The sequence below is a fragment of the Genypterus blacodes genome, unplaced genomic scaffold (assembly GCF_046128005.1).
Source record: "Genypterus blacodes isolate CSIRO-AG114 ecotype Tasmania unplaced genomic scaffold, CSIRO-AGI_Gbla_v1 ptg000005l_1, whole genome shotgun sequence".
In the NCBI taxonomy this organism is placed as follows: Eukaryota; Metazoa; Chordata; class Actinopteri; order Ophidiiformes; family Ophidiidae; genus Genypterus; species Genypterus blacodes.
The window spans coordinates 2,623,187-2,644,054 of NW_027466819.1; the positions used below are offsets into that span (position 1 = coordinate 2,623,187).

At 46.7% G+C, this 20,868-nt stretch overlaps 2 protein-coding genes across 2 annotated transcripts; one reads left to right on the forward strand and one right to left on the reverse strand.

Annotated features, from left to right (window-relative positions):
• Positions 1-34: 34 nt before the first annotated feature.
• LOC142996224 (uncharacterized) lies at positions 35-13,052 on the forward strand. Its single transcript, XM_076147129.1, has 11 exons — positions 35-397; positions 984-1,998; positions 2,779-2,816; positions 3,211-3,528; positions 4,302-4,730; positions 5,790-6,575; positions 6,815-7,621; positions 9,545-9,760; positions 9,939-10,003; positions 10,677-10,770; positions 10,884-13,052. The coding sequence occupies exons 1-11, from the start codon at positions 130-132 to the stop codon at positions 11,894-11,896; spliced, it is 5,049 nt and encodes a 1,682-aa protein (XP_076003244.1). The 5' UTR covers positions 35-129; the 3' UTR covers positions 11,897-13,052.
• A 1,831-nt stretch (positions 13,053-14,883) lies between these two features.
• Positions 14,884-19,632, reverse strand: pnp5b (purine nucleoside phosphorylase 5b). Its single transcript, XM_076149306.1, has 6 exons — positions 19,489-19,632; positions 17,113-17,282; positions 16,886-16,989; positions 16,436-16,611; positions 15,831-16,018; positions 14,884-15,715 (listed from the first exon to the last, which is right to left on the reverse strand). The coding sequence occupies exons 1-6, from the start codon at positions 19,506-19,508 to the stop codon at positions 15,492-15,494; spliced, it is 882 nt and encodes a 293-aa protein (XP_076005421.1). The 5' UTR covers positions 19,509-19,632; the 3' UTR covers positions 14,884-15,491.
• Between the last annotated feature and the right edge of the window lie 1,236 nt (positions 19,633-20,868).

A 20,868-nucleotide genomic window follows, 5' to 3' on the forward strand; every position in this document is an offset into this window, starting at 1 on the left:
TCTCTTATTTTGTCGCGCTTTCCGCGTCACTTCCGCCCTTCATTTACCCGGATGTAAACAAAATAAATAAGCTTGCGGACGCGCATCCCAGGCTGTGTGTGTCCGCGGAGCTCGCGTCTTGTCGCCAGTATGTCCTTCCCGTCGTCTTTCGGCTCCCAGGTGGCAGCGATCATGGACGTGCTGGCGAAGGCTGCCGTGGCCGAAATCACCAAGCTGGCGGAGGAGGGGACGGTGGTGCTGCGGCTGGAGGTGTGCCGCAGAGACGCCGAGATCCAGGAGCTGAAGAGAAGTTTGAAGCGGACGGAGGCGGAACTCTGCAAGGCGCAAGAGGCGGCAACGGCTCGGCTGCCCGAGGACCGACAGGCGGGGGCGGCGGGGTCTCCGGGGTCCCGCACAGGTGAGCAGCACCACCGGCCGAACCTGGAGCAGAACCAGAGGGAAGTCAACACAATTTTAACATTTCGGGGCTGTAATTACTGTCTTATTATTTCACCATTAACGAATACAACTACTGACTCTTTTAGTTTTTAAGATTGTTAGTATATGTTGGAATGAAGCAAATAGATCTTCCAAGAAATCAATATTTCTATCATTGTGTATTTTGTTACAACAACGAAATGCTGCAAATATTCCTGAACTAAACAGATTCATGTAAAGCAGAGAGAGGCTGGAAACACACTGGGGGAGCTAAATGATGAAGTTTGAAATTTGTAATTACTAATGAATTCGAATGAATTTTACAGAAAAACTTTGTTAATCAATAATTGATTTCAGCATGAGGAGCTGATGAAGAGCATGCACTGTGTACATGCAGGATGTCTCACGTGTGTATGAGCGCTGAAAGTTCAGCCAAGTTTATCCCCTGATGCTGTGAGCAGAAGTGGGCCATATTCACTCTACACACCCTTTTTTTGCCTTCTGCATTTCTAAGAACAGATGACTTCTTCGTGTGCGTTATCCTAATTTATCTCTCCTATTTGCAGATGAAAAACAGGATGAGCAAACATGTACAGTGTACAAGGAATTGAACGCTTTAGATGTCTGGAAATCCAAACATCAAACAAAAGAGAGCCAGGACTTCAGACAAGTGGTGAAACCAGAACCAGCAGATGACCTCGCCTCCCAAGAAACACTCAACAAACCTGCCGCACCAGGAGGCGATGATGTGTGCTTTGAAGCGGAGGAGCAGGATGAGTCGCTCTGGCTTCCTCCCTCTTGTGACATGTTTGACAAAGGTTCTGTTGATCCGCCACACGCAGCACAGCCGCACACACAGGCTTTCTCCTCCCATGCTGAGCAATATTCTGCTCACCGAAACACACAACATTCCTTTGAGTCTCCGTCGGCTGCAACAGAGGAAATCCCAGACGATGCGTTCAGGACACCGATAAAAGTGGAGCTAGAGATGCGGCCTGTGTGCATGGGAAGTCCCGCAGCGCCGTCCCTTCATAACGAGGAGTTCCAGTGCGTCTCACACCCTGCAGTTACTGAGAACCAGTGCTTGCAATCGACGCTACAACAGCCGGGACCCTCACTCGCACCCGTATGTGTGCCGAGGTCCACAGGGGTCACGGGAGGATCCAGCCCGGCAGATCATCTCTTCAGCAGAAACAACATGAGACACAAGCGGCAAATGAACATGTGGAGAGGAAGTCAAAGACTCTTCTTCTGCTCCGTGTGCAGCAAGGGCTTCTCGCGCTTCTCCCAACTGGAGGAGCACAAGTCCACCCACGCAGCCTTCAAACCCTTCAGGTGCCTCGAGTGCGGGAAGTCCTTCACCCAGAAGACGCGGCTGAAGACTCACCAGAGCGTGCACACGGGAGAGAGGCCCTTCAGCTGTAAGATCTGCGGCAAGATGTTCTCCAGGCAGGACAACTGCCTGAGACACGAGCGCTTCCACAGCGGCCTGAAGCCTTTCAGCTGCGGACAGTGCGGTAAAAGCTTCACAGTCTTGGGAAACCTCAAAATACACCAAGAGATCCACCTAAGAGGAAGATAGCGTCGAGTCACTGTGGCTCTTGTTTATGACTGTGGCCGAGTTTGCACAAGCTTTTACCTTTTCAGACTTTTATACATGCATGCACTGTTCTCTGGACTCTCCACTGTCATTTCAACTTCTACTGTTATCCAACGTTCACCCACCAAGGAAAAGTGCTCTACAAATAAAATTGGAGTGAATGATTGTGTTATACAGCTCTTTAGTCATTCTGAAAGGCTTTTACAAACTTTCCTTTTAAAGTTCCCTTTATTGAAGGCTTTTGTTGGGACTTAACTTCCTGTGAAAAGCTACCATGTCCCTGGGAAAGGGACAGTTAGAGCCTGTGCAAAAAAGAAATGAATTATTTAGAAAAAGCAAGGAGAGAGGATGGGTTTTAATAGAGAATAGAGTAACAGCCGGACACTGAGATCCCATTACAATGTAGGCAGCATCCAGACAGCAAGAACGTTTCAATGCAGGCCTCATGATCAAAGGTCTTCATCCAGACTGAGGTCACATTTTACATCAGCTGTATCCAGTCCACTGGCAAGGATTGATCTCTTATTTTAAGAAATTGAGAATAATTTAAGAAGAGAAATAAAGTGAAATGTCAGGAGAATGAAGTAATACTCTGAGAACAATTAGAGAAACAAATTAAATATCTGTCCAACACTAAATGTATTTTTATGAGGAGTTCAACTTTAACTTTAATGCTGAATCACATGGAGAAGAAAAATCCAGCTTTATTGCGGTCATATTGAAGGTTCTTGCCTCTGTGCTCTCTGTCCTGTGTGCTTCAGTCATGACATAACTGCTATGACATCAGAGCCACAGTCTGGTAAACGTGCCGGTATGATACTGGAGGTTTGATAGGGAAACGGTCAAACTATAGATTTATCATTGAAAAATAAAGAAACAACCAGTCAAAGTACCCGGGTATCCTTTAATAGTTCAAATCTTCACCCAGAGCTCAGGAAGTGAAGAGGAACAGTGACCAGCTCTCCCGATTGGACTCGGAGCCCCAGAGGTGAGTGTTTCTGCGCATTGTTCGTGTTGTTACGGTATGTGTGTGTCATCACATCCGCTACATGAGACCCGTGTTTATGCTCTGTGCCAATTAGCTTCTGGCGCTAGGTGCAGGCGGCGCACTGCACGCTGGAGCCACACTGACCCCACAGCCGAACTTTGTCCACTGACACAAGCTCCAGTGATGGCCTCCTCTGGTTGACCAGGGCTGCCACGTTCCCCGCTTCAGCTTCCCCCATCCGTGGCTCGGTCTATAATGTTGAGCAGCACTGCTCTGCGGGCTCAGGTCGCCTCCATCATCGATGCTCTGTCCAAAGCGGCCGTGGCACAAATCGCCAGAGTTGTCGAGGACGGCATGGTAGTGCTGCGGCTGGAAGTGTGTCAGCGCGACAACGAGATCAAGAAGCTGAAGAGCAGCATCGAGGTCCTGCACGGCTTGCTGAGGGCGGCGCACGACCGGGCGACCCTGAGACCCGACCCCCTGAGGCTGGACCCCCTGAGACTGGACCCCCCGGGCAGGGACGGTAAGCGAGACGGGACCCCGCACTCACACGCACCCGCTCACTGGTATGAGAACGACGCGGGCCCGGGGGGATAAAGTGACGTCAACACGCGTCTTCACACTGTCAACAAAGCTGTTTAGTAAAGCAACGTGAGGCATCATAACACATAGAGACAAAGATGAGCAGTGAGCACAAGATGAGACCTCTACGTGTTAAGAATCATCGTTTATTTGCTTCAGCTGCATTATTTCCATTTTATGTTGTAGTCTCATGTCTCTGTCATCGATCTGTTCCTCCATTAGTCCACCTGTGGACAAGGTTTACGTCTGTCAGTCAACATCAAGAACACATGCAGGTCCTGATTGGCTCACAGAATAAATTAGTATACAATAAAATAAAGCACGGCCATGTAAGTTTCTTAAAGGTGGGCAGATGTTTATAACTTTTAAAACTTCCCTAGATCGTTTCTTGGTCTTCCCACATACTTTTCCAGCACTTATCCACTTGGTAGGCCATCCCGGGACTCTAAACTTTGACAAAAGCTAATAATGTTCCAGTCTAATCCTCCACAAAGCGTTCACTGTTATGAAAGCGGCGTAATTTCGGTTTTAGAGATTTGCAGCTGTAATCTAAATGTAAACAATTGTGCTGCTTTATCTTGTTGCATATCAGTGCTTGTGTTCCCTCACTGTATCAGAAGGAAGTAACCAATTCTGCCTAATATCACAGACACGCACACGCACACACGAGCAGCTGGATCACGTTTGGCTAAAGCGCCACCATTCTTTCCACAGATGTCAACGCTGCCGCTGAGAAGACAGTGCTGGAGATGAAACCAGGGGCTGAGGACCGAACCAGTCTGTCCACACCTGACGTACAGGTGAAGTGTGAACCTGTGGACGAGGGAAACCTGGAGGCCGGAGGTCAAGGTCAGGGAGGAGAGCTGGCTGCGTTTGAAAGAGACGACGCACAGTGGAGACGGAGACCGCACAACGACGGACAGAGCTCTCTGCCGTGTCTCTCTGAATCTCCTGCCCTGGACGCGGGACACGGCCATACTGGGTTTCAGCAAAGCCCGTTCAACCGCGGGCGTAACTCGTACAACGCGGTGCGGCGAAGGACGGTGAAGAGGTTGATGTTTAAGAAAGGCTTCATCTGTCCGTGTTGCGGCAAATCTTTTGAGCGTGCTGGACACCTGGAGAGGCACAAAAGGATCCACACGGGTGAGGAAGCGTGCGGCTGTGAGATATGAGGGAGACGCTGAAGTAGCACACAAAGAAGGCAAAACTGTGTGAAGCCTAAAGAAGAAATCCTCTCCCCTCCTTCAAGGCGTGCATGCAGAATTAGGCTCAAGCAAGGCACTTTTCTCCCCTGCTTTAGAGAAGTGTTACCTTGGTGTGACACTCTGTGGCAGCCTGTCTGTGTCTGTGTAATTAAAACCCAGGTAAACTAGTGAAAAGTGTGTGTTTGCTCCAGTGCTCCTCTCTGTATAAACCAGGGAGATTCTGAAGTAGAAGAGAGAGCAAAGTCTTCCTTCCAACTCCTGAAACAATCAGGTCACGACCCACACTGGAGTTTGTGTTTGTGTTTGGAGCGGCAGTCCGTTGTGTGTTTGTGTGTGTGTGTGTGTGTGCGTGTGAGGGTGCTTTGGGAATGGCGGCTAGCATCTTGCTTAAGGACTCTTCAGTATTTAGGCTCACAAATGAAGAGTTGTTTACATTTGGTCAATTCTAATTAACCAGTGAATCATATTGACAACAACAACTCAAATTTCATAGAGTTGAAACACCTCAGACCTCTAAATGATAGACAGATAGTGCCTGCAGTCAGATTGATTTAACGGTGAAACGGTCCCTACAATGCTGAGGGTCGTCACCTGTCTGTGGCATTGATCTGTGGCAGTGTCAGCGGTGGTTTAGGCGAGGCTGCAGTGAATGTGGGGGGATGGTGAGAGAAAAGAGCCCCACTGACAGCTGTGGCTGGCATGTAGGAGGTCTGAGGTCCCAGGAAAGACCCTAACAGCCCCCCTATTGCAGAACTATACTTGGGTTCCATTCAGCTACTTATGTTCATCCGACTTAAAGCAGCACGAGGTAACTCTTTAAGCCCCCTAGTGTTGTGTTATTGTAAATGCATCCAATTGAGAGATGAGTTCTGCTGTGGCATCATTTGGGTCGTAACCTGGCAAGCTCTTTAAACGATGAAGGTTAAAGGTTGAAAGCTTTTGCCTTTGCAGATGTTGGTTGTTAACACCGATGACGACTGTTTGACACTTTGAACAGGTATTCACCTCAGACCCAATGAGATGCAGGTGGCTGAGCAGAAGCACGTTCCTGAGGAGAATCATTGCATTGATACACACGGCCTGGAGGAAGAGGCCTGGATCAAAGAGGAGGAAGGACTACCTAACCACCAAGACCTTCTCCCGAAAATCGTACACGTGAAGTCTGAGCGGGTGGAGGAGAATGAAGCAATGCAACCACTTTGTCACGGAGGAAATGAGCACACAAGGGAAGGATTGGAGAACCTCAGTGAGGACTTCACGGCATTTGACAGAGACGGGCAGCAATGGATGAACCGACTACACGGACAGAACGCCTCAGAGCTGAGCGGGACAGAGTATCTTGGCGGCTCAGGGCAGAATGTGACCTCTTTCCCCGGTCTAGCCCAGTTACTCCCGGCACCAGTGGAAGCCTCTTGTAGCACCTTCTCCTTCACTGGGAAACCATACAGTGATCTCCAAGACGGCCTGATGTCTCAGCCGCCCTGCGGGTCCTCGGACGCCCTTCTCGTATCGAGCAAGGCCGTTCGCTTGGGCTCGTGTGGGATATCGAGGGCCTCGCTCAACCACCAGCTCCAGCAGAGGAAGAGCAGCAGGTCTTTACAGGTCGTCAAACCAAAGAAGTGCTTCGCCTGTTCGTACTGCGGAAAGATCTTTGAGCGCGCCGGGCACCTGGAGAGGCATTTAAGGATTCACACAGGCGAGAAGCCGTACGGTTGCCACATCTGCGGGAGGTGCTTCAACCAGAAGAGCAGCCTCAAGGGCCACATGAAGACGCATCGAAACGGTAAGATTTAGTTTGAAATGTTCCAAGTGTGTCGTAAACACACTTGCCTACGAATCCAAACTATGTGCTTCAAAATTCACAATTTAATTAGGACACAGCAACAGGGAAATGCACCTGACTACACACGTCTCACTCTCTGTCTGTCTCTCTCTCTCTGTCTGTCTCTCTCTCTGTCTCTCTGTCTCATTGGTCTGTAAACTCTCTTTGCTCATTTCGTTCTGGTCTTCTGTCTTAAAAAGGGGAGGACGTGGAGCTGCTGGATGCACATCACCTGATGTTGAAGATGCCAGATAATCAGCCACTACAAAACTTGCCAAAACCGAAAACGGGCCTGTCCACTTTAGAGGATCAGCTGCCCGTCATGTACAGCGAGGCGGTAGAGGGACAAGCATTGATCTTAAAGGTGGAGGCAGTGGGCGAAGACTTCCAAACCCTAAATGTGACGGGGAAGGATGACGGAGCAGAAGTACCAAACCAAAGTCAGCTGTGGACGTCCAGTATGGAGAAGAGTAGTGAACCTTCTGATCCACTGCTTGGCTGTTCGAACCCTAACGCACAGACGGCATTTGTGGTTTCACACGACAATAACTATCGCTTCAGCCCCGCTGTTGGACCGGTTGATGAGCACACAGGATTCCTATCGCCAAGCACAGATCTGCCTTTGCCGGATGACAAAGCAAAGGTGGAACTGTTCTTTAAAGAAGAGTACTCAGCAGTGGAAATTCAATCCAGAAGCTCTGATATAACAATGGCAGCTGAGTTCCAGGGTCAGCACCCAACAGAAGCGGCGTTGGTGGACGGGTACAGTGCCGCTCAGGAGGGAGGCGTGTTTGACTCTCATGCGAGCATCTCGGGCAGCGGCAAGCATCAGTCGTACATGAACACCTCCAGGCCAAACTGCTACATATGTTCGGCCTGTGGGCAGAGCTTTGACAGCTTCGACTTGTTTCAGAGACACCAGTGTAAAAACTCCTTCAGCTGTGACATGTGTGGGAAACAGTTCAGCCAGATGAGCGTGCTGGAGCTGCACCGTAAACTCCACCTAGAATAAATCAAGTTTGACTCTGAGTGTTATCAAATGCAGAGATGTTTAGTTAATTTCTCCTTGGTTTGACATTGGAGGACAATACATTTATTAAACCAATGCACTGAAGTGCCAAAGCTTAAAGCAGATATTAAAGAAGAAGAATCACTTTTCTTTTCATTCCGATTACTTGTGTTGCCATTAATTCTGCATTGAGAGAAAGATGTTCTCCTTTTTTCTGCCTTATTTGTGGAAAGATTTAGTTTGAAATGTTCCAGCACCACGTTGCCATGGATATAATAAAGTTGTCTTTTACGGCCTTGGATAATTGCAACGGTAATGAGAATGTGGAGGTCCAAAGAATGCTGCCAGAGATTTGTTTCTGTTCAATTTTATCCATTAGCTGGTCAACAAAGAAAGTCAGGGTTTGTCACGTTGATCTCAGTATGAAGACAGCACCAGTGGCCAGGCTGTTAAAGTGGAATGTTGGGTTTTTGTTGTTGCCATCTCTTTGTTTTCTTGTTCTTGAGTGATTTCTGTTAACAGGTCATTAAAATGAAGTTTGTATTGCAGCTGAAGTTCTTGGTGACGACAGCCTAACTTGCTTTCTCACAGCTACAGATCGACCCAGTGAGAAGATTTTACTGAACCTTGGTGCAAAACATCAAGTGGCCGATTTGGCTAAACCGCTACAAACTGTGACATGAAAGGTGCATGGCCTCAGCATACGAAACCATGATTTAACACAGCTTCTATTCTGTGTTTACACTCACAAACGTCTTCACCTCAAAGCGTATTTACTGCATCTTGTGTGGAGAATGTGCCACTCAAAAAAAACTATCCTAGAATTGTTTACAACATGATGTCATGAACAGTAACGCCATCCAAGTCGATTGCTCATGTGGTCTTGGAGAGCTTTTTGCAATAGTTTGACAAACTGACAAATGCCAGCACAAAATAGCTAAATCCCACGAATAGAGCAGCTGACAGAGCGACACTCGGACCACCTGCACCTTCATACAAGAACTCTGTGTGGCTGTACAGGACATGCCTGTTTCCAGTTGGGGAATGGAACCCCAAACCATGGCAGTGTTTTTGCTTTGCTGTACCCATCGATCAATAAATTAAAAGTGTGATCAATTCCTGCGAGTTTTATTGTAATTTTCATGTTTTTTCCACCATTGTCGATTTTGATTCTTACTGGGATTCACCGAAATGCTCAATTTTTGTTTTAAAGGGAACAAATCAAATCACTTTAGCCACAATTTTCCCCTGGATATTTATCCCCCATTTGCTCTTTTACAGTGCATGATGTCATCTAGAGGAGAACACTGCACAGACGGTACTCATACAAAATAAGGAGGAAAAGTAAGATGTGTTTGCTCTGTAAAGCTGGGTTGATTTATCTAATATATTTCATTAAATATAGATGATTGAAAATGGCAACACACTTCTGCCATTTTCTTGCACAATTAACAAGCTAACCCCCCAATTCACTGCTAAAATAGCTCATACATTGTGAAACAGCTAGAACAGGATTTTGTGCACATAGTTTATTTTCATTTATTTATTTTTACTAAATACCACACAATTATCTTCATAAAAAATCAAAATAAGGACAATTATTATAAATCACAGTAAACTATTAGTTATTCTAGCATGCATTCGGTCACTGTTGGATTTACAAATAAAATAATTTCTAATCCAGTCATCTGGCAAAAACTGTAAATGTAAAATTTGCTATTTTCAATTGTAAAACCGCTTTCAGAACCGAAGTTCTCTGCGCGCTTACTGCCGCATTTACGGTAGATCCCTCCGCCACACGGAAGAAACAAACAGCGATGTGAGGATTTTCTAGTGCGTTGATCCTTTTTAGAAATTTGTTTGATATTATCGCGTCGGACGGGCTTCCTAATGATTGTTTTTCACCCACATTACCACGCATGAACCAACATGGCGACGTGCATTCCTTTTCAAACGCAGCTGTCCTCCATTATGGAGGTTTTGGTCAAAGCGGCTGTGGCAGAAATTTCCAAACTAGTCGATGACAAATGTGCTTTTTTGCACCTTGAAATCTCTCGGAAGCAAAGCGAGAACGAGCTGCTGAAGAGGAAACTCGCCGCGATGGAGCACAAACACGCACAGCTGCAGCGCGGCTTCGGTAAGAGCTCAGGTGCCTCACATGGACGCGTCGGTCCAATCAAGCTGACGTGCATATTAAAGCGGGAGGTAATGATGTTCACGCCAGCGGGGGGATGAGCTCAGTGCAGGAGTGACGCGTTCTTCTCCCCCTGAGGCGTTCTTACATCACTGTGAGTTTGTTTGTCTCAATTCTGCAGAGAGCTACACGGACAGAGGGACTGGTGGAGGGACCGACTGTCCACATCCTGCTGGAGACACCAAGGTCTGACCACAGTCTGTTAGATTCATGCTTCACATTGTCCAGGAACAAATGGCTGTGCAGAGTTCTAGGGGCCCTGAAAGAAAAAGAAGAAGAAGGCAGCGGCTCAGGGCCTCATGTTTTTATTTTCATTAGAAACATTTCTGTTCCCTTTCTTTTCTCCAGGCTAAGCTTCCATCCTCCTTGGTATTTGTATCAGGCCAGTCTAAGGGAACTAATGAAACAAATCTAGAAGGCACTCAGAGAGAGTGAGAGAGCATACCACCACCAAGGCCAAGCTGTCCTACATTCAGGATTTGAACATCAGCAACAGCATTCTACCGTGTTAGGTTCCAAATGTATTGACAATTTAAGTGTTGTTACTATGGCGCCACCATCAGGGCGATTGATGATCACATGTCCACTGAGGTTGATTTCACCCACTTAACTTAAGAAGCCAAACCAAGTGACTATCTTTGGTTCTGAGCTCGCTAAAGTTGTGTTTTGTTGATAATTGAGGGTTTGTTTGGATCTTTAATGGCGCTGCTTGCACGGTACGAAACCCTTCTGGGCCTTGAGCCTGAGCTTCTCCAAATGTGGGCCTGTAGAAACATCCTCACCATCTTCACCTTTGGCTGTTCAAGGCACCGGTTGGTAAAAATCCAATTAACAAACAAACTTTTGATTGTTTGTGTAGTTTCCTGATATGGAAGACACCACCGTATCGTTCACAATCAAAGAAGAGCGTCCGGACGAGGCTCTGTGGATCAGAGATGCAGCCGAGCCTGCTGGTGAGGAAGGAATGAGCTTTTGATCAAGAAGTTACAACATACAGGACAGGTTTTTGATGTTTGTTTGAAAGTAACATACATGTGCATCCTGACCTTTGCACTGTGACCCGCAGGTTCTGATGTGCAGTACCCAGAGTTTGAAGAGGATCACAGGTTAACCCTCCCACAGGCTTCCAGACGCAAGACTCCAGCTCGGTTCGGTGACTCGTATAACTCCGGGCAGCATGCGGGAGAGATCAGCGGCCTTCACTTCACTGTCAAAACGGAGAAGGAGGAGGAACGATCCAGATTCAGGCAGGATGGGTGCCAACACAGCACGGGCAGCCAGAGTCAACTTCCTGTCGAGTTTGCCATGGATGAGAGGGAGAACCAGCTCTGGTCATCCATAATTGAGGGAAACGATATTGACGCTGGGTTTCCGGACTTTTCCAGTGTAGTTGAGGAATATTCAAACACATTCCAGGACCAGTCGGACGCTCAAGCAGGTTCTAACGGGAGTAAGCTGACGAGCGCTCAGCAGTCTTCCTCCCAGAGGCCATGCAATGGAATTTACAATAGTGAGTATCAGAAGGAAATTCCTCAGTCATCCACGTTTCAGCCTCAGACATTGCCAAAGGAAGAGATTTACCCGCAGAGGAACTCCTCACAGGGGCCGCAGATGAGGCAGGCAGACCCAGAGAGGGAGGTCACATCTGCAGACAGGCCGGTGGGGACACACTTGCGCAACACTTTCACTTCAAGCAGCTACAACCCCAGCGGCCCTCACAGAGCGCTGAGCGGTCCAGCACGGGGATACGTTTGCATTCACTGCGGGAAGTCGTTTGGACGTCTCCACCAGTTCAAGCTGCACCAGCAGAGCCACAAGAGGAAGCGAGCGTTCTGGTGCGCCGTGTGTGGGAAAAGCTTCCAGTGCTCGTCCCACCTCAGCATACACTACCGCACCCACACTGGCGAGAAGCCGTACAGCTGCGGACAGTGCGGGAAACGCTTCACGCAGCAGAGCAGCCTGAGGGTTCACCAGCGCACGCACAGCGGGGAGAGACCCTACAGCTGCTCGCAGTGCGGCAAAACCTTCATCCTGATGCACCATTTGAAGCGACACAGGATCATTCACACCTACAGCTGAGGTGCAGGGCTGTAAGATGTGGAGCTCAAAGCCAAATCATGCAGATATCTGACTCCTCAACTTTGTATATTAATGCATAGTTCTCTATGCAAAACGCTTTTTGGATGGATTTGAAGATGCAGTTGCCTCCCTTTTAAGATACTTGTGCTGTAAAAAACTCAAATGCACCTTCAGCAAGAACTCAGACAGAACTCTCACGTGTGTTCAGTATTTTTAGGGACAGAACACATTTGCAAATGGAGAAGACTCAAGAAACACAGACTGCATTTTGCCATCCAGACCCAAACCCGTCCAGCTCTCCTCTTACTGAGAGTCTCCGGCACTCCAATGCTCACCTGTACTGTACCTGCTTTGTTTTAGCTCCTTGTGTAGAAGCGAGCCTTACCTTATCTGGAAACTGAAACTGGAGAAGCACAAGATGTTGGAGAGAAATCTGTCTGGGCCCCGGTACAGAACATAAACAGATGTGCTCTGACTTGAATGTTCCCCTAAACGTCCCAAAAACATCCCTTGCTCTTTGTTACAATAATTTATATTAAATCTTGAATTAAAACGACAATCCAATGCCCTTCTGTTCATTTGGAGGTCGGGACGGCGCAGTGGGGTCGCCGACCGACACTTAAGTATGTCTCAGCATGCTGTCGATATGATGCGGGTACAAACAAGTGTTGAAGTGTCGCGGTGATTCATCAACAACAACTCTTTCAGTGACAGTTTTATAGCACACACAGTACTGAATCATCCAGCCTGCGGGTGTGTTGTTGTGACGGATGAAGAGGCAGCAGAGGGCAGTCTAGTTCATCTTTTAAGACAGCAGAGGAGGTGTGAAACCACCACTGCTGCTGGAACAGAAACTAGACTCTAGAGCTTCTGCCTCCTGGCAATGACACTGTAGATTGTGAAAGTTGTAACTTGTCATCCTGGCTCGTTCCACTGGAGGACATGCAATGAAAAAGGGGAATCTTCGGTTAATTTTGGAGGTAGAAGTATGACTATTAAAGCTTTGAATCCCACCTGGAGGTAATGTATCAGTCATGTTTGCTCCACCTCAGGTGGAACTTGTCGTCTGAATGTTAGTGTATCCACCCTTCCCCTTTTCTCTGTGGACGATCACACATGGGGCTGTATCCCATAAGACCTAACGACTAATAAGAACAAACTAAAAGGCCAAAAGTTTGAGATGTCGATGTGAAGTTAGTTTGACATTGAGAAAGACATACAGGTAGTGTGGCTCAGTGCAGTAAAACAGAACAGTAAACAGTGGTCAAGAACAGTGTGTGCTAGCTGGTGTCGGCCCGCAGCAGACACTTCTTCTTTGTTTACACAATCTTCCTAGACTCTCGGTTCTAGAAAGGGAACAGCTTTCATGTCTGACAGGACTTTTGTCACAGGACAGCAGAGGGAGGAAGGAGGTAAACGTTTGTAATGAACGATTTCCTTGTGAGAACATGAAAGGCGTACGTGCAGGAGCGTCAACAAAGTTCACCCATCGTTCTCTCCTTTAAACGCTAGAACTCAATTGAATCATAAACACTTTGGCCATTACCGTGTTGAAAAATGGTGTTGAGTGTGACACAAAGGAGATACAAGGCTGCTGATGTAATGACGGAACCCTAATTTGTTCTCCTTCGTTGTGGTATTTGATCCTAAGGGATTTCAGGTCATGGCAACAATGAAATTATGACTCGACAAGCTTGGTTCCGCTTCCACAAACCTGGGAGCCTTTAGGTGTGTATGTGTGTGTGTAGGTGTGTTTGCTCATTAAGCAGATAAGGTATACAGTGAAAGTAAACATTCAGTGTGTGAAGCTGACCTAACAAGCTGTTCTGCTGCTGCCTTGCTCTGCTTCCCTGTTCAGGTCAGAATTGGGACATTTTGTGCTGACACCTGGGCCTCAACAGGCGAGCAAGACGGCTCGTAAAAGTTCTCACAACCTTGTATGGTCATAAACACTGGTGGCGTTAACGTCATGGAAAATTGATGTTTTAGAGGAGGGGGACAAGTGGGAACAAGCCCGACCGGAGACTGGAGTTTCCTCGAGAGAGCGAGGGAAAGGCGGACAGCGAAGGAAAGGAGTGAAAACACTTCTGATAAGGTGAAGGACAAGCCGATGGTAAAAATGGCAACCGTCCCAATCACCTCCTGTCTCACAGAGGACGGCTGTCTGCACAAGCACGATTTATGTCTTTGGCCTTTGCTGGCGTACTTATCCAGGGACACGTACACTGAATCAGAAAGTAGCGTCTTAATGACATTCTAATGACAGCATTAGTGCATTAGAATGTATCTGCTGTCTTCCTGCTACAATGATGTCTCACAGAAATCAATTTTTTACTTCTACGTTGTGCAAATGCTCGATTGATAAGTTATGAGCCCGAGTTACAGAAAGTGAGCAACAAATAACTGCAACACTGTTGAAAGAAGCCTAACATGCAAAGCTCTCTCAGCTGTCCCAGGAGTCCCAGGTGTTCTTCTGTAGTGGTGGGCAGATGCTGAACAAGATGAAGGTAAGTGAACCATTAAAGATTAAAACATGTCAACATTTCCGACCATGGGACAGAGGAAGACGGATCAGCGTTCTTGTGTCTTGTACAGGCAGGTTCTGAAGCCACATTCATTCATCGGAATGTAGCTGTTTTGTAAACAGGAGGCAGTGGCTCAGTGGGTAGAGCTTCAGCTTGGGAACCGGAGGGTCGCCGGTTTGAGCCCCTGCCGAGGTGCCCCTGAGCAAGGCACCGAAACCCCCAATTGCTCCCCCCTCTGCGAAGGGTGGTAATGTAATGTAAGTCGCTTTGGATAAAAGCGTCTGCCAAATGATCGTAATGTAAAGATGCAGCAGTGGTTGTGTGGGTGAGTGTTGGGATGGAGGAGCTGGTGTGACTCAAGGACACACACACTCACACACACACCCCCAGTGTTGGGGAAATTCTCAAGCATTGAAACGAATGACTCAGTTGACTTAAAGAGGACTACACACAAACCTGCGGTGCTTTCAAGTTTAGTCATTTAATTGGAAAAGTAAAGCCATTGTAGAGCTAAACCCCCGTCCCTTACTTTACACAAAGACATTTCAACCAGTACACAATCCCATAATCAGCTAGGGCCATCAAACACTCCACACACTTTGATGATCATAAAATAACAATTTAAATACATTTAGTATAAATATTTAAGAGCAAACTACACTCTTTTACCCGGTACATGAACGTACGCAGCACCATGAACCTGGGCCATTAAAAGTTCAAAGCTCAATATCAGAGAATGTTGATGAATGCACTAATAAATACGTTTTAGTTTTAAGTTAATAGTTACAGATTAGGAAAACATGTGCCCCCATATACAGTATATCACCATTGAAATTAAATATTGTAAACTTTGGAGAGGAAATCCAAATTGAATGGTTGAGCGGATCTTAAAGGAACAGTGAGACTGTTTTTAAAAGCAAAGTTTCACCTGGAATGAAAGTAAGAAGCCAGTTTATCAAGTAGTGAGCCCAGGACTTCACTGAGCTTTCTAACGCCCTAAAGGATGACATGCATTTCCTGTCTGACCTGGGAGCAGTTACAGTGTAACAGTCTCAGTGTGGACCGCATGATCACAAGCTGCCGTTGTTGTTCTTGTGCTGCAGCCCAGCCACCATGTTGGACACCAGTTTCTCCAGCTGCTCGGCCCTGTACCTGCCCGTCTCCAGGACTTCTGCGTGGTTGGCCTTCTCCTTGCTGTCGTAGTCCATCACCGCGGCGTTGGTGATCAGCGACAGGGCGAAGCAGCGCATCCCAGCATGGTGGGCCACAATCACCTCATGTACGGTGCTCATCCCTGCCATGGAGACACAGCAGAAGGTCAGACATCAGATCTCAAATGGTATTGACACTTGGTAACATCATGCCTTTCGTGTGTGTGTGTGTGTGTGTGTGATACACTCTTAACTGACCAACAGCGTCAGCCCCCAGTTTGTGCAGCATGCGACACTCGGCGATGGTTTCAAAGGATGGACCGGCCAGGACACAGTACACTCCCTCCTGCAGGAAGTCGTAGCCGAGCTCTGCAGCCGCATCGTGTGCCGCCTGCCTCAACTCACGATCGTAGGCATTCGACATGCAGGGGAAACGAACGCCAAACCTGACGGGAGGAGGACAGCGTTGACTCACAGAGACCACAGCTTGCACCACATGATTTAGGTACAAGAGGGGAATGCACGCAAGTTTCAAAGTGTTCAGATAACTTCCCCATTAGAAACACGGCTGGGGTTTTTTGTTACAGTTAAGCTACTGTATGTTCTGTTAGTTGCTTCGAAAGGGCAAAACTTAATCCAGTGGACGAGAGGAGACTAATCTTTAGGAAATACACCAAACTATTCTAGCAAATTCTTCTCCCTAAAAATTCTATTGGAAGAAAGAATCAGGTGGGTTCTACAGCAGGTGGAATGTGAGATCTGTTCACATGTGGAGGATTTGTGCTTTCTGTGACACTGATACTAATACTTCTAATTTGACTGCAGAATAGTGATCACGTCTCCCTTCCATGTCCTCTACCCACCGCTCATCGTTGGGTCCGGTCAGAGGGTGGTTCCCAGAAAAGCCTGGCATGTTGATGTGGTCCTTGATGACCATAACGTCGCCCACCTTGTAGTCCTGGTTGAGGCCTCCGGCTGCGTTAGTTAGGATCATCGTCTCCACGCCCATCAGCTTGAAGACACGTATGGGCAACGTGACCTGGAGGGCAACAAGGAGATGATGATGATGATGATGATGATGATGATGATGATGCTAGAGGTTAAGGCTCTAGCTTCTAGTCGGCTGTTTGTTTTTCCCCTGTACAAAGACGCCCTAAATCAGATGGGGGGGCGGTAAAGTCTTGAAGTCATGTGCTAATATGGAACACATGTTTGAGGCTTTTGATGGTCGTGAATTGTGTCGTGAAGTACGATTGTGTGTGGAAAGAGTCTGTCTGTCAGATCTGGTGCTTCTGTTTCTACCCTGTACTCACCTTGTGGATGGGGTAGCCCTCATACAGGTGGAACCTGCCCTGCATGCAAACACACGGCTTCCCTTTCAGTGTTCCAAACACCAGCTGGCCAGCATGACCAGGCACTGCAACACACACACACACACACACTGAGTCAGACATGCGCTGTGACTCCCAAACATGCACGCGCACACACACACACACCCAGCCGTGTGTGAGAGGCGGCTGGTGGCTGGGTTTACTCTTACCTGTGCTCTCAGGGAAGTTAGGAATGTCTGTGTATTTGAAGACCACTGGGTCCTTGATCATCTTGGCCAGCCCACCGAGGCCCGAACCACATACGATGCCCACAGTCGGGCGAATGTCCGTGTGGGACAGGAGCCACTCTGAGGTAGTCCGGCATTGCTCATAGATGGTTCTGTGAGAGCAAGACAGAGCAAAGATGTGTCACTGAGGGGAAAACCTCTCTTTCCTGTGTGAGAGAAGACATGTTGTTCTTTTGAAACTATCTACTGCGTGACTTCTTCATTCTGGTATGACACAGTTAAGTCCAGAAATGCATTAATTTCCGCTCTGTGGAGTGGTGAAGAGTATGCAGGCAAACTGCTGCTGACAATAAAGTCCTGAAGATTACTGAGGACATTCTTCTATCAGCCACAACTGGTTTAGCACAACAGATGAGAGGCGTTGACGCTTACAGCTCCTCTGCCTCTGAGGTCCTTTTTAGTATGTATCTTACATGTACACATAGAAGTACACACACACACCATACACTCCATTTGTCAAGCACACACACATTTCTGCACTTGCGAGACATTCAGCCCCTCTTCCTGTCTCTTACATCATCAGCTTTACACACCTTTTTTTGGTCGTGTTTCTTACCTCAGCCTACTCCTACTATTCCCAACATTCATCCTCAACCAGACAGATCCTGGAATTTGCTTTTGAAGTGTTAGCTGGGAAGATTTCTCTATTAAGTATCATGAAAGTAATGTTAGAGTTTTATTATTGCCTCTGTTTTCCAGTGTACAACAAACAACAACAAAACCTATACTCGAGGTTTACACATTGTTAGGATGAGGGTTACGCAGCGTGACCTCACAACAGTAGGGTCATGTTCACACAGAACCCAGGGAGTGTTGGGACATTTCTCTGACACTATTGATGGACCACATCCTTGTTGTTGGATCAGGGCTCTGGAACGAGCTGTAAGTCTTTGTATTTGCTGAGTCATTTGCTCCCTAATTGTAACACAAATTTGTGCGTGTGTCTCTTAAAGAGACAGCACTTATAATGGCATTGTTTCAGTCAGTGTGCACAGTGGTGCTGTATGTTTTAAATAAAGACTAAAAATAAGCATTGATACATCAATATTATTCTGAAGTGTAGAATTTAGTGATGTAATCAGTGTGACGTTAACTCTGATCTTAGGTTAGATGACATCAATTGTTCAAAGTTTATTAAATGACATCATTGCATGATGTTTATTAAATGACATTGCGTGATGATGTTTATTAAATGACATCATTGCCTGATGCAACAAAGCTTTTGTGTAAATAAATGACAGTTTAATTGCTTAAAAGAGGAGTATTTCACTGGTTAAATTACACACACACACACACACACACACACACACACACACACACAACACAGTCCCTCCTGCTGCAGTTAAGTCTGTGAAAAATATTTCCGAGGCGGAAGTGACACTGGCCGTAAAACAAGCCGCTCATTCACCCACCGACTCACTGAGTCAACTTGTCGGTGAATAAAATTCCTTCATTGAGGCTAGTGGGTTTGCGGAAATTGACGTCACGACGCCGCACGCGTGCGAAGACACGTACCAGCAGCTGCGCGCAGTGGTGTTCAGTGACCGTGTTATCCGGTAACCCCAGCATGGTTGCCCGTAACGATGGATGGCAGATGATGACACACACACACACACACACACACACACACACACACACACACACACACACACACACACACACACACACACACACACACACACACACACACACACACACACTTCTATGCCTCGTGTAGCGGCTGATATATGGTTGTATACAGGATAAGTCTCGCTGATGATAATTACTAGCTGCAAATTGCTGAAATTCCAACAAATAGCAATAACTACCCATTTTATTCCCATACCAGCGTCACTACCGGCAACAACCTACAAGTACAGGTTTAAGTAACCGATTAACACGGGCACTCGCTAATCCACAACACGGGAGCCTTTTCGCGGTAATACATCTTATTAGCTGATTATACGGGGCACGGTTCTCTTGACGACATTGCTCGGAGCAAAAGGACCGCACAGAGGGACACCGTCACCATCTGAAGAGGGGTCGTTTAATTACAAGTTTAATTACCCAGCCTGTCATAATTATCCATCCATCCCTCAGGGGGGTGAATAAGTGTAGCCACAGATGTGAGGCTTCAGTCTGCCTGTCTAAATATCATTCTCCTTGTGGGAATATGAGTAACTGATGTGATGTGACTGATAGATATAGACCAAATGTGATTAATAAGTGCCGATACTACCTTCAGTGGCGTGTCGCTCTTTCTGTGTCTATTAGGAAGATTATCGAAAAGGTTCTCGTGGTGATGATGCGTTTACTTACTCAGCGCAGATTTCAGACATGGTGAAGAGGATGCGATGCTTCCAGCAGGTTGTAGGCAATCTAGTCCTCCGTGCCGGGGTTATCCGGGTTTCCTGATGGTGCGATAGGTTCCCCTCCCTCTCTCCTCCGCCCCTCTCAAGCCTCTTCACCGGCGCTCCATCCCTCTGCGTCACAGCCCAGCCTTTGCGCCGATTGGCCAACACGCAGGCGTTGTTCCGCGGTGAATTCTGACGCGTTGTCGTTCCCACACTGCTGCATTCAGGCAACCCTCGTAAGGCGGACAACGAGTCTACCGTATTAACGAACATTTAAATTGTTAGTTAGTACTTTACATTTGTATATTCTTATTGGTCTATTTAGCTGGAACAAAAACACAATACATACTAAGTTCCTAAACATAGCTTTTTGTCCATCATAGTCATCATCAGTCATAAAGCAGTGCCTAACAAACCATCCATATATGCCAATCAATGACAAAGCCGTTCGTAAATACAGTTTTCCCGGTTAAAAATTCAATTACTGTTGTTGACTTTCATTAATTTTGTCTGAAAAGTTGGATGAATATGTCATTGTTAAATTATTTACTGCAATATTTACATGAAGTATTAACACGCTGTAGGTTAGGTGATTAGGTTTTATGAGCAACACGAATGAGACTTGGCAAGCTTTGAAAACTGAACAGCTTCTATTCTTCCGTGTCCTAATTCCGGAACAGATTTAATAATAATGCATTTAAGATAAGATGAGACGAGATAAGACTCAGTGCTGCACAGCTCAGTGTTGCACGATTGCGTTTGGAAAGAATACAAATATGTGTACACAGCAGAAAACAAACAAGGAAGCAATTAAAGACATTCCACTCGCGCAATGAAATATCGGAACTTTCTCGTTTTCCCCGTCATTTGTTGCGAAACGAGTTTTAAACTAGTATTTCCGGCGGCACTCGAAGGCAACTTCTGAATTGTCACTGTCGAGCCCTGTCTCCTTCGTGAGCTGATGATGCAATAACTAAACCAGCGTACGTCTCCACCTAAACTAATGGACGCGTGTGAAGGACGGTTTTCAGTAATTTCCCTCGGGATAATAAAGTTTCATCTTATCTTATCTTGTTTTTTTGGTAGAATTGACCAATGAACTGGGGCTCAGTGACCCAGGGACCTAACAGTTAATCTGTTAGAGCTTTTAAAAGTCAGAGGATGTCGATTGAGTTCAACAGGCGACAATTCAGTTTTGTCATGACTTTAGTAGTTTTCACGCTGGCATTTCTCTGTTAATTAACACCTGCTGTTAAACTCCAGGCAGTACTGCAATGTGTCCTTACTTAACCTTCATCCTGTATGTCATAATACAACCGTATTTTGCAACATTTCAAGCAATGCT